General features: G+C 49.0%; 1 protein-coding gene across 1 annotated transcript in view; it reads left to right on the top strand.

The window, feature by feature from the left end:
- The window catches only part of PLPP3 (phospholipid phosphatase 3), a 91,034-nt gene extending 83,767 nt beyond the window's left edge, over positions 1 to 7,267 (top strand). The window contains exon 6 of the mRNA XM_075556725.1: positions 5,408 to 7,267. Within this exon, the coding sequence (XP_075412840.1) occupies positions 5,408 to 5,533 (126 nt within the window). The 3' untranslated portion in view covers positions 5,534 to 7,267. The remainder of the gene's footprint in view (positions 1 to 5,407) is intronic.
- Positions 7,268 to 13,211: the final 5,944 nt, after the last annotated feature.

Here is a 13,211-nt window from a genome sequence, read left to right as displayed (position 1 = left end):
CCGTCCGTCCTCCAGCGCGGCGGGCTGCAATTGCTGGGCTCTGGGTTACAGTGATGAGTCAGCACAATTCATGCCCGTGAGTAGCTCACAGTCTGGTAGGGAAGCATGGCACGGCACGGAAAGCATTTGGCACGGATGCCTATAGCCCAGTGCTGTGAGAAAGGCCATTCAACGTTCAGAATGGGCACCAAGGAGGGAAGATAGGGGCGTTAAAAGCTAGCATGATGCCCGGTTTAGAAATAAAGCTAGGAAGGCCTGCCCAAGACACACAGTCATTAAGTGGCAGATCTGGGAGTTAAGCCCATCTGTTTATCTCTATAAACTCTCCCGTGCTTATCTCAACATTAGCCTGCATCCCAAATACCTCCGGTGTTTGCGGGATTGCAGACAGCAAGCTATGCTAACAGTAGATGGGGCGGTGGGGAGGGGCGCCTAGGAATCCCCTCTTGCAGGAGACACCAAGGTGGTTTCGAAGCAGATTGCTTGGGGACAGCACTTTGGGAACTATTAGGACAGACCGTCTCTCTGATTCCTTCTGGTTCTAAGATCGTGTCATTCTCTTGCTTTCTTACGTAGCTTCTCTGTGCGAGCAGCTAAGCTCAGGGGGGGCTTACGTAAGGGTACGATCCAGATCTCCGAGGAGCTCCCTCTGGGCTCCCTCTGGGGCTCCAGAAACAGTGAGGGGACAGTGTTGTGTTGTAACCTTCCCTGGATGGAATGGCCCTGGAACATGCTGGCGCTGCCATTCGCAGCAAGGGAAGTGGAAACCTGGCTACTAACCAGGCTTCTGATTTCCTCGCCAGCAAGACTGGACTGTGTCTTTTCCGAGGAGCCTAGCATCTTCCTTCTTGGTTGTGCTGATTCCTTCCCCCAGAGTAACCCCAGAAACTATAGGACGTCTGCAGTGGATTCTGTCTGTCCTGTGGGAAACGCCCATCAGCACACGACTTTCACGGACACAGGCTCTCGACGCTCGGGCAGGCCCCCAGTCCGGGTGCCTTTTCTTCTCACTCCTTGTGATTTTAGTTCATTTGCTTCTTCCCGTTCAGTGTTAAGGCGGGGAGTAGAAGTGATTCTCGTGGGCAGTTTGCCTTGCTCTTTTGCAGTTTGCGCCGAGAGCACACAAGTCAGCGGAAATGACTGATTCACTAACCTCTCGCCAGGCATCAAGCACTGCTGCTCGTTGGCCGTCGGTTTAGGTCCTCGGTCCTTAAGGTGACTCTCTGAGCAGCGAGTGTGTCCCCCATTTAGGTATGTTGCTGGAAATGGTGAGCTTTGGATTTAAAGCCAAGTCTTCCTTACCACTGCTGGGTGTGTTGGATTACGAAGTGGAAGCTGGCGAAGCAATGGGCTGGAGTCAGAATAATGGTCACGTTTGTCGGGCCAATTGCTCCCAGTGAACGCGTGGGGCTCTCTGCCCCAGCTTGCCCTGTTAGCGGCTAATCTTGCTCTTGGGAGGAAGGCAACGTTAGCTGAGCGTCTGAGGGAAATCAGATCGCACTGTCCCCAGAGCACAGTCCAGCCTGCCAGGCTGCCTCAGGAGGCCAGGATTCCTCCCCCGACACATGAGCAAGGGAAGCCCAAAATATTGGAAGGCGGAGGAAAGCTGACTTATCTTCCACTGTAGTTTCTTAAACGCTAAGTTTTACGATAACAAATGCATAGATCTCCAGAGTTAAGCACAGGATCAAAAAGAGCAGTATTCCCTCTTGCCACGCTCCTGCCCACACACGTACATCTCCACTATTGTACCCACATCTCAAAATTCATCTCCTCTCCTTTGTCTCCTGTAGTTCCGGACTCCTTCTCTCCCCAGGCTCTGTCAGAGCGGCCTGCTTGGCTCGCTGCCTTCGGGCCAGCTGCACCCTTTCCCACCTCCTCTGTGTTCCAAAGTAGCCCTAGTGGCACAGCGGTTAAGCGCTTGGCTGCTCACTGAAAGGCTGGTGGTTTGAAACTGTGGAAGAAAGGCCTGGCAGCGATCGGCTCCTGTAACGATCAAACCAACTGAATAAAGCAGATGCGTTGTGATTGGGTTGCTCCTGACTCACAGCGAGCCTCTCCAACGTGGCCGAAGCCCCCCATAGGGTTTCCACGGCACGAACATTTGCAGCAGCAGACTGTCTTGCCCAGAGACCCCACGGCGGGATCGATTGCAGCCAGCGCTTGACCACCACGTGTGGCGGGCTCCTCCCCTTAAAGATGCCAGCCGGGAAAGCCCAACGGAGGCAGTTCTGCTCCTCACACGTGCGCCTGTCGAGCGCCCGACTCCGCACGTAGTAACAACAGCGTCTCCCTCCCACCCTGAGCTAATGTACCTTTTCCCCAGAAGATACACTTCCCTGCGTCAGCCTTGACAACGGCCCCTCGAGCCAAGCAGAGAAGCTCTGGACGTCTTACCTGTTCCGCAGAAGGCTAAGTCGGGCCCTGGCCGTTCTAGCCTCACGGAACTGCGCGGGGTGTTCCCCGCCCGGCCCGCGCTGTGCTTGCCTTCTTTGCCGCCAGCTACATTCCTGGCCATCACCACCCGCCTAACTCCGTAGCCTTCAAAGCTAGGCTCAACTATACCTCCTTTGGGGGAAAAGCCTCCTACGGCCCAACACCCTTCCTTCAGTTTGGGGAGATGCTACCTTTTCGGTGGTTCTTGTGGGTCACAGCCCAACGCATAGCCAGTACACCACCAAGGCTCCTTTCTCGGTGGTTCTTCAACTCCCCAGCTTCCTTGTGTTGCATTCCCTAAAGCATTCTACGGTCGCTGCCTATCTACCAGGTTCCCTCCCTCCCTGGCTGTGAGCTTCTGGAAGGCAGAGGTCTGTCTGAAATACATTTTACTCTCAGGGCTCAGCATAGAGCAGGTACTCCACAGCTCTTTACTGGTCGCATTCATTCATTTCCCCAAAAAGTAAATCATACAATGCAAAGGATTGGAGATATTGAACTGAAGACAAATGCTCTGGACTGTGTCACTTAGACCACATCTTGGCACTGGGAGTAAAAGATTTCTCGTTTTCCGAGTCTGTATTTACTCCCTAACGTGTTCTTCCAAGCAGCAGAGGAGATGTGTGGAGCCTGACTGTGGCCTGGGAGTAGGTTTATGTCTGAGATCTAAGAGAACTACTTAATGTGTATGGACCCTTCCCCGCCTGGGCCTCTGGGCTTTCTTGCTGGGTGGAGACCATCTTTGGCAGGAAATGAAATTGCTCTAAGCTAAGAAGTTTTCGCTTTTTCTCGTTCTGCGGCTCCAGCATTGGGAAAACTGAGCCCTCTTTGAGTCAGGCAGGATCGTAGTAGAAGTGTTCATGTAACCTCAAGCTATGCTGACGACAAAAACTGCTTAAAGGGGGAGTCTACTGGACTGGACTCAGCATTTCTTTCCGTTTTTAACACCTTTCCTAATTTCATTTTATTTCAGCAGTTTACAGGCATATATTCACATAAAGATTCAATAGTTCAATTGCATCAAGCAGATTTGTACACTCATCACTACCATCAGTTTTAGATCATTTATATCAATCTCTCCTACACATCATTATTAGCTCTCCATTCCACCCCCAATCTCCCCTGCCATACTCACAAAAAAACATTAATCCAGTTACTATATAGATTTGCCTATGTTAGATTTCATACATAAATATATTTTTTTAAACTAACAAGAATAATGGGAAAATCTCAATTAAAAAGTAAGTAGAACACATTAAAAACTAGACTCTTGCTGCAGGGGTGAGTGCATGCGGCGTGGGAGCATGTGGTTGCCCTTGAAGTCCGCAGGGGTTCTCTGTGCCCAGAATATCCAAGGCAAGAGTGTTTGCTACCCAGTAGTTTAGAAATTAAAGAGCAAACATTTACTGAGCCCCTGTTGTGGCCAGAGCCCAATGTCCAATGTTGTTTGTGGGTCAAGGCTGGCCCTTCAGGAAGCTTCTTCTCTTGGAAGAAAGATTGGCAGGCACCGCTTAGGTGACTCAGGAGCATGGCTCACTCTGCGACTCAGAGTATTAGAGACAGGAATACCTTTCACTGGCCTGTGGACCGCACGCACCCTGTTCTGGGTCTTCTTAAGTACATGATTGCCTTTCCTCTTTATATTAATACCTTGCCATTGGGAAGATGAAACCCTAATATACGGTGGCCGTGAGCTGAGAAAGCTAAATTGGGAGCGAAGCCAGTGCATGGAGATTGTAAAGAGTTGAAGAAGGAGGTGTTCGTGGTGTGCAAACCCCTGTCCTCGGCAGAGGGAGCAGCCTGAAGACGTGTCTCTCGTGGCTCCGATGGAACGTGCTGTTGGTCTGGGTTATGTGCACGTGAGCTCCAGGGGTGGAAGCACTGATTGAAACCCCTTTTCTCGGAGACAAAAATGCAGGCGGGGGCCAGGACATCACTCCATAACCGCCAAACCACAAAGAAGCACAGCCCAGGCTATTCGTGAGTCGGCACATGACCTTGACTATCGCAGCCAGCGTCAGGCTCACCTCTCACTTCTCACTCGATACTGCGAGATGCACACTGCTCGTGAGAGAAATAGTTGGATACCAGATTTTTTTAAACTATCATTGTACATGTGCAGTGTCACGTAAGGAGACAGTTGACAGATGGGAAGGTGGTGTGTTTGTTTCGCCGTCCAGTAACAGCGCGTGTATCTTGCTTTCGCAACTCTCCAAGTCCTTGATCTTCCTCAGACAGCCACTGAGCACCATCGAGGCCTGAGGCACCTTTATACCTTTGCAAGTGAGAGTTCAATAAATGTTTCTTAATGATTTGTGAAAGAGTCCGTGAGGTCACATGCCCAGGAGGAGGAGGGGCTGGAGAATGAATGAGCCATAGTTACTGACTCCTCAGCAAGCGGACCCTAGCTTCTTGACCGCCATCCAAAGTGGTGGTATCATGGGATTGTCGGTAACAAGTGGCCACTACCTCTTCCTTATTCTAACTCCTACTGATATGAATTCACACTGGCTAATTTGTGTGTGTGTGTGTGTGTGTGTGTGTGTGTGGCAGGGAGGGGGTGTTTACACTCTCGGTTCCTTTATGAGGAAAGAGAAAATGGATAACTGATTGTGACTAATGAGGGCTGGCTTCCTTTGTTTAAGAACTTCTGTTTCTTTGCTATTCGTTCGCCCTGAGAAATAAGGATGTGGGGGAGCTGCTACGGAACAGCGCACGGGGAGTGGGGTTCTAGTCCCACGGCTGCTGTGCAGCCTGGGTCATGCGCCCCCCCTTCTCTGTCCCCGGTGTCCCCGTGTGTGCAGGACACGTTGAGCTGCACGCTCCCTGCATCCCGCCTCAGTTGGTAGATCTGTCACGTGGAGCCCCTCTGTTTGGGGAGCTCGGGCTCCTGTGAGAGGCACTTTGTCTTTGCATGTGTCCAGTCCCCCGGTGCCCCTTACTGATCTGTACCTCTGATTTGCACCCCTAGGTTTTCTTCGTGTCTGACCTCTTCAGGAGCAAGACGCCTCTGTCGCTGCCGTCCCCCACCATCAGGAAGGAGATCCTCTCGCCTGTGGACATCATTGACAGAAACAATCGCCATAACATGGTGTAGGAGCCGCCCGCCTCTCCAGCCGTTTCTGAAAAGTGACTGCTGACAGCAATTCCTTGCTGCTCTCCAATCTCATCAGACAGTAGAATGTAGGGAGAAAAACAAAAACACAAAAACTTTTCCTCCTCTTCTTCTTCTTTTTTGCCTGACTGATTTTAAAAAGAAAGAACGAAAAAAGAGTCTTACTTTGTGGCCTTCCCAAATAGGTAGTTGTTCACCTGTGTGGAACTAACACCAAGTGCCGGAATCCTGGATGTGTGCCGTTGGCTCAAGTGTTCATGTTCCAGTGAACATGGCTTGTTCTGGAACAAACACTACCAAGGTTCAAGTCGTGTCTGGGGGTCACCTTTGTGGCCCAAGGAGCCCCAGGCCGGGGAGGAAAGCCAGAGGTAGCAATGACCCAAGAAAATAACCATTGAGCAGGGAGGGGGTGGGGGTGCCCCTCCGGTCTCTCTGCCCACCCCACTTTTCTCTTTACTGTGATTTTGGTTCAAGAAGTTCCTTTCTTGGGGGTTTTTGTTTGTTTGTTTTTAAGATAAAAGGAAAGAGCTCTCTTGCTCAATGGAATTATCCCGACTCCAAACTCCCCGACCTGGAGCCTTATCACTTAGCCAGCCCACAGGACAGTAGCCAGTCCCTCACGTAGGCGATTAGGAGACTCTTTGTGGACGCGTGAATTTCACAAATAGCACAATTTCAGAAGGCGCCCTGTTTGCCTTCTGCCTGGGCCTTGCACCGGGGCGCTTGCGTACTCTTAGGAACGGTTAGGCTTCGGTGACTGCCTCCTCCCTGCCCATCCTCGCTGTGTGCCTGCCGAATTGTCCTGCAAGGGTCTGCGGATGTGCAAAGGCCGGGCCCAGGGCCCTCTGAGGGGAAGTGGCCTGTACTGAAGGTGGGGGAGTGCAGGGGGCAGAGTGAAACCAAACCAATGGTTTGTCAGAAGGAGCCAGAGGGGCCCTGAAGAACTCCCCCCCTGTGAGGTGGCCCTGGCAGCTGAAGGAGCTGCCTGGAGTCCTTGCAGGGGCTGTGCTTGCTAGGCTGTGTAAAAGCACTATTGTCTTGGGGTTGATCTCTAGGGCAGTTCTTGGTAGGTTCTGCTGGGCAGAACACGTGGGTGAAATCTGCGAAGAGAGCTTTCCTCATCCTTCCCAGCAAGTACACGGGAACTCTGGGTAGCACGTGGGAACTCCTACTGCTGAACCTCTGAGGAATGGAGGAAGGGAGATATGCTTTCAGATCTTGGATGCAAACCTTTCAAAGGGCTAAATGTAACCACATGCACATCCGTCCTTTCATTTCAACTATAGCAAGCTATGATTTTTATATATAAATATTATATAAATAATGTATAAAACATTAAAAGTTAACTATGTAAAATATTTCTGAAACAATTTTAGCTATATCCACTATGATCATAAACTGTGTCTCGACCTGTGTTATTTACATTATTAGCTGCTTAAAAAAGCATCGAGTTCCTCTTTTTTTTGGTTTGTTTAATATCAACTAAAATATCATAGTTCTGTGGTAGGCATTGTTTTACAATGACAGAAATAACTGCAACTAGAGAAAAACTGTATAAAAAAACAAACATTAAATTGTCAGTATTTTTGTAAGGCTCCATTTTGTAAAGAGAATAATATTCAAAGACTTTTGTAGAATACAAAGTGAAAGCTTGTATCTGCAAAACTATACTTGTATTAAATGTGCTTTTGAAATAAAAGCTCATAACACGACTAATTAAGGAACTGAAAGCCTGAAATATTTGTGGGGGTGTAGGGGGGTGGGGGATAGGGGTAGATGGGGTACGACAGCCAGGCCTGGCCCCTATGACTGGCTAAAGTCACCTCCTGATTCCTTCTGGGGCAGGGGGGGGCACATTGGTATGGGGTCCACAGTGCCCATTCTGGAGACCCTCGGTGGGGCAAATAGAGAACACACTCCGCTGCTAACAGGTTGGCAGTTCACCTAGGTGTGCTTCTGAAGAAAGCCGCGTGACTACTCACCAAAACTGCAACCACTGGGAAAGAAAAGAGAAACTCCATGGACGCATTTCTACTCTGACCAGCGGGTCACCAAGATCTCCAGGGAGGCTGGTGGGGTGGGGGGGGGGCTCTTCTAAAGAGCTTTTGTATTCTGAAGGGGGGTTTCCCCAGGGGAGGGAGGAGCCCTCTGCTAGAGCTGTGCAGAGCACGCAGTCCTGGAGGCAGCTGATGTCCGGGGAAGGCGTGCCCCCTTAGAATGCTATTTTGCCCCTGCTTTCCTGTTTCCCCAACCTGGAAGGAGAGGGAAAGCTGGAAAGACACTTTTACTGAGCACCTGGGGGCCGGGTGGTTACTATGCTTTGGGCTGAGATCCACAAAGGTTTGCAGTTTGAAACCACCACGTGCTCCATGATCGGGTGTTCTACTGTAAAGGCTTAAAGTCTCAGAAATCCACGGGGCAGTGCTACCCTGCCCGATAGCCACACCATGCATCCAAATTGACTCGAGGCACTGAGTGAGCAAGCGCCGGGTGCTAGGCATCTACCCATCTCTTCCAGCAGTTCTGATGTGTGGAGAGGAGGGAAAACAAGGAAGGCACAGATGAGACAACTGGCCCAAGATCCCCAAACAAAATTGCAAGGCAGACGTGTGTCAGTTGTCAAGTGTTGTAACACATTACTGTAAACTTAGAGTTTAAAAGAAAACTTTGGGATATTATAGTTCTGCGTGTCAGAGTTCAGAAGAGTTTCACTAGAGTACAGTCAAGGTGTTGACAAGGATGCGTTCTTTCTGGAAGTTTTAGGGAGATTCGATTCCCTGGCCTATTTCAGTCCCCCACATTCCTTCCTTCTCTCTCGGTCTCCAAAGCCAGCAAAAAGTGGCTAGGTCCTCCCTCTGTCCTTTACTCACACAGGGCGATCTCCCATTTTAAAGTCAATTGTGCAATCCCAGTGTCATCTGCTACGTCATAAAATATAGTACATTCAGAAATTTTAGGAACTGGGATCAGAACATCTTTTTTTGGTGGGGAAGAAGTAGCATTGTTCAGCTTCCTGCAGGCTAGTCTGGTATCCAAAGATTCACATTTGTCCTCATGCAAAATACATGTACCCTATTCCAACATCTCTAGAAGTTCTAACACATCAACTCAAAATCCAAAATTTCATATACTTCTTGTCAGCTCAAAAGTCACCAATCTAGCCTTTTATTTAATTTAATTGTTTTAACATTTTATTAGGGACTCATTACAACTCTTATCACAATCCATACATATATATACATCAATTGTATAAAGCACATCTGTACGTTCTTTGCCCTAATCATTTTCAAAGCATTTGCCCTCTGCTTAAGCCCTTTGCATCAGGTCCTCTTTTTTCCCCTCCCTCCCCACTCCGCCCTCCCTCATGAGCCCTTGATAATTTATGCATTATTCTTTTGTCATATCTTGCCCTATCCGGTGTCTCCCTTCACCCCCTTTTCTGTTGTCCGTCCCCCAGGGAGGAGGTCACATGTAGATCCTTGTAATCGCTTCCCCCTTTCCAACCCACTCACCCTCTACTCTCCTAGTATCGCCCCTCACACCCCTGGTCCTGAAGGTATCATCCACCCTGGATTCCCTGTACCTCCAGCTCCTATCTGCACCAGTGTACAACCTCTGCTCTATTCAGTCTTGCAAGGTAGAATTCGGATCATGGTAGTTGTGGGGCAGGAAGCATCCAGGATCTGGGGGAAAGCTGTATTCTTCATCGGTGCTATATCGCACCCTGACTGACTCATCTCCTCCCCTAGGCTCCTCTGTGAGGGGATCTCCAGTGGCCGACAAATGGGCTTTGGGTCTCCACTCTGCACTTTCCCCTTCATTCACTATGGTAAGATCTTTTTTTTTTTGATGATGCCTTATACCTGATCCCTTCGACACCTCGTGATCGCACAGGCTGGTGTGCTTCTTCCATGTGGGCTTTGTTGCTTCTGAGCTACATGGCCGCTTGTTCACCTTCAAGCCTTTAAGACCCCAGGCACTATCTCTTTTAATAGCCGGGCACCATCAGCTTTCTTCGTCACATTTGCTTATGCACCCATTTGTCTTCAGCGATCCTATCATGGAGGTGTGCAACCAATGATATGATTTTTTGTTCTTTGATGCCTGATAACTGATCCCTTCAGGACCACTCGATCACCCAGGCTGGTGTGTTCTTCCAAGTGGGCTTTGTTGCTTCTGAGCTAGATGGCCGCTTGTTTATCTTCAAGCCTTTAAGACCCCAGACTCTATCTCTTTTGATGGCCGGGCACCATCAGCTTTCTTCATCACATTTGCTTGTTCACCCACTTTGGCTTCAGCGGTTGTGTCAGGAGGGTGAGCATCATAGAATGCCAATTTAATAGAAGAAAGTATTCATGCATTGAGGGAGTGCTTGAGTAGAGGCCCAAGGTCCTTCCGCCACCTTAATACCAAACCTATAAATATAGGCATATAGATCTATTTCCCCAACCATATATATATATATATATATATATATATACATATCTGCATGCACATGTCTTTGTCTAGACCTCTATAAATGCCCTTTGCCTCCTAGCTCTTTCCTCTATTTCCCTTAAATTTCCTCCTGCCCCACTATCATGCTTCATCCCCACCTGGGTTACAGCTATACCTCTTCGTTACGTTACCTTACCCTTGATCATTCCCTACCAGGCCTGCCACTCCCACCTCACCACCAATTTGGATCCCATGTTGTTCCCTTGCCCCTGGGTTTGTTAACACCACTTCCTTACTCCCACCTCCCCCATCCCAAGTCCCCCCGAACTGTCAATCCCATTGTTTTTATTCCAGATAGTTCATCCACAATCTTGTCTTTTAAATGGAATCAGATGTACTGAGTACAATCCCTCCTGAGAAACAATTCCTCTCCACCTGGGAACCTCAGGAAATAACTTACCTGCTCCCAATATGCAGTAATGGACAGACAAAATTACACTGAATGTACCAAAGAAGCACACCAGCATGTGTGATCATGAGGCGTCGAAGGGATGAGGTATCAGGCATCATCAGAACAAAAAATCTTATCATAGTGAATGAGTGGGGGAGTGCAGAGTGGAGACCCAAAGCCCATTTGTAGGCCACTGGAGATTCCATTACAGAAGGGTCTAGGGGAGGAGACAAGCCAGTTGGTGTGATGTAGCAACGATGAAAAATACAACTTTCCTCTAGTTCCTAAATGCTCTCCCCGACCCCAGTATCATGATCCCAATTCTACCTCGCACATCTGGCTAGACCAGAGGATGTACACTGGTACAGACAGGAACTGGAAACACAGGGAATCCAGGATGGATGATCCCTTCAGAACCAGTGGTGAGAGTGGTGACACTGGGAGGGAGAGGGAGGGTGGGTTGGAAAGGGGGAACCAATTACAAGGATCTACATGTGACCTCCTCCCTGGGGGACAGACTGTTGTGGGTGAGGAGAGACGTTGGACAGGGCAAGATATGACAAAAGGAAAATGTATAAATTATCAAGGGTTCATGAGGGAAGGGGGAGTGGGAAGGGAGGGCAAAAATGTGCTGATGCCAGAGGCTTAAGTGGAGAGCAAGTGGTTTGAGAATGATGAGGGCAATGAATATACAAATGTGCTTTACACAATTAATGTATGTATGGATTGTGATAAGAGTTGGATGAGCCCCTAATAAAACGATTTTTAAAAACGAAGAAAAAAAAAGGAGTCATTGGCTCAAGCAATCTCAAAATCCACTGAGCAAACTCTATGTGGTTTCCAGGCCTGAAAATTAATCTCTGGATTTCATGGCTTTTCCTACCCCCAAAGTCAGCCTGAGGGTCTCAGCACCCAGAACTGTAGCAGACAATGTTTCACTGCTGTTCATAAGGCTTCCTTCCGGTGGGTCATTCCCCAGAGTGCTTTCACCTTTTCCTTTTCCCTACTCTATTTTTAGTCTGGACGCTCTGGTGACAACATTTCACCATGGGTGACCCTGCTGAGTCGAAATATCACTGGCATAGCTCCCAGCATCACACACGGCACCCCCAAACCATGACAGTGTGGCACACTGACAAACTCTTGGACATTGGGCCACGATGAGTCAGTGCTGACTTGACGGCTCCTAACAAGAACAGCGCCAGCCAAGTAGACAAGGGCCATGCTGCTCCCCCTACTCAGCACTCCATCACATTTGGACGTAGCTCTAGGCCATAGACTGGAGCCTGGGAGAGTCATGAAGAGCACAGCCCAAACTTGGTGGTATTATTAGGTTCCGTCTAGTCAATCCAGATGCACAGCAACCCTGTGTCCAATGAATGGTCACACCACCCAGTCCTGCACTAGCCTCACCATTGTTCCTACGTTTGACCCCATTGCTGCAGTCAATCCATCGTATCGAGGTTCATAGAGACAGAATCATTGTTTTGAGAGGTTGAATAACAATTTAGCAGAACTGGGGAGACAAGAAGCCAAATCTCCTGCTCCCTCATCTTGCCATTGCAGCCTTTTAGTAATAGCACTTGTCACCACCATTCATCTCCTGCTTGCAGCCCTAGCCTTTTCATAGCCTTTTCATAGTACTTGGCTTCATCCATAGTCGGGTTGTCACATTGTAGTGGGTCATTGTTGCTATGAGGTTCATAAATATACCCCTGGTATTTTAAATACCAGCCGGGTCAAAACCATCCAGATTAAGGCAGATTTGAAAAAAAGGCAATCTATCGGCCATCTCCTTAAGAAAAAAACAATAAACCCTAGTCACTGACAATCTTATGGGTCACACTAGTATATTACCTGAGAGAGCCAAGACCCAAATGAAGCAATTCTGACCCGCGGCAACCCTGTGGGACAGGGTCGAACTGCCCTTCGGGTTTCCAAGACTGTCATTCTTTACGGGAGCAGAAGTCTCCGTCTTTCTCTCGAGGAGGGCCTGGTGGTTTCGAACAACAGTTCTGGCACATCGCAGCCCAACTCGTAACCACTGCACCACCAGGGCTTCTTTGTTTGATGTAGTGCAAGCTACACAGTGGCCACGATGATGGACCAAATGTATCCATGGTACCTAGCTCCGTGGTCCCTGACAGACTAAGCTAGTCTAAGAGGAATAACCACTTCAGAAGGGAAGATGGGGCTTTCCCCCGCACACTATCCATGCCATTGTGGTAGGTATCCTGGTGAAGTGGAACGAAAAATGGTCTTTGGACTTACATCAAGGTTACAGTCTGGGTTTTGCCACTCATTGGCTCTGTGTCTTCCGGAGAATACCTTAACCTGTGTCGGCCTTGGGCTGCTGCTGCTGCTTTCACGCCCCTTTCTTTGCTCACAGCATGCTCTCCAGCGTGGCCCTGCGACTCAAAGCATGAGCCACAGACCAGCAGCGTCTGCATGCCGGGGAGCTAGGTAAAAGTGCGGGAGCTCAGAATGCCACTCCGACCTACAGAACCAGATGCTTCTTTCTATCAAGAAGCCTAGATGATTTGTATGCACAATAAACTTTGAGAAACCCGTCACGCGTAATGCTAGAAACTTGCAGATTGTGTCCTAGGGGACTATGCTCTGCAGCCACACCCTCCAAGAGCAGCAGTTTTAGTTCATCAGCCACTTCCAGGAAAAAGGTGAAGCAGTCGGCTCCTATAAGGATCAGCATCTTGGAAAGCTGAGAGACAGTTCTACTCTGTCCTAGGAATGGAACTAGTCCACACTGTGAGC

This window comes from Tenrec ecaudatus, chromosome 1 (genome assembly GCF_050624435.1).
Source record: "Tenrec ecaudatus isolate mTenEca1 chromosome 1, mTenEca1.hap1, whole genome shotgun sequence".
NCBI lineage: Eukaryota > Metazoa > Chordata > Mammalia > Afrosoricida > Tenrecidae > Tenrec > Tenrec ecaudatus.
Note: the sequence above shows the minus strand (reverse complement) of the source record. Positions and strands in the feature narration are given on the sequence as shown.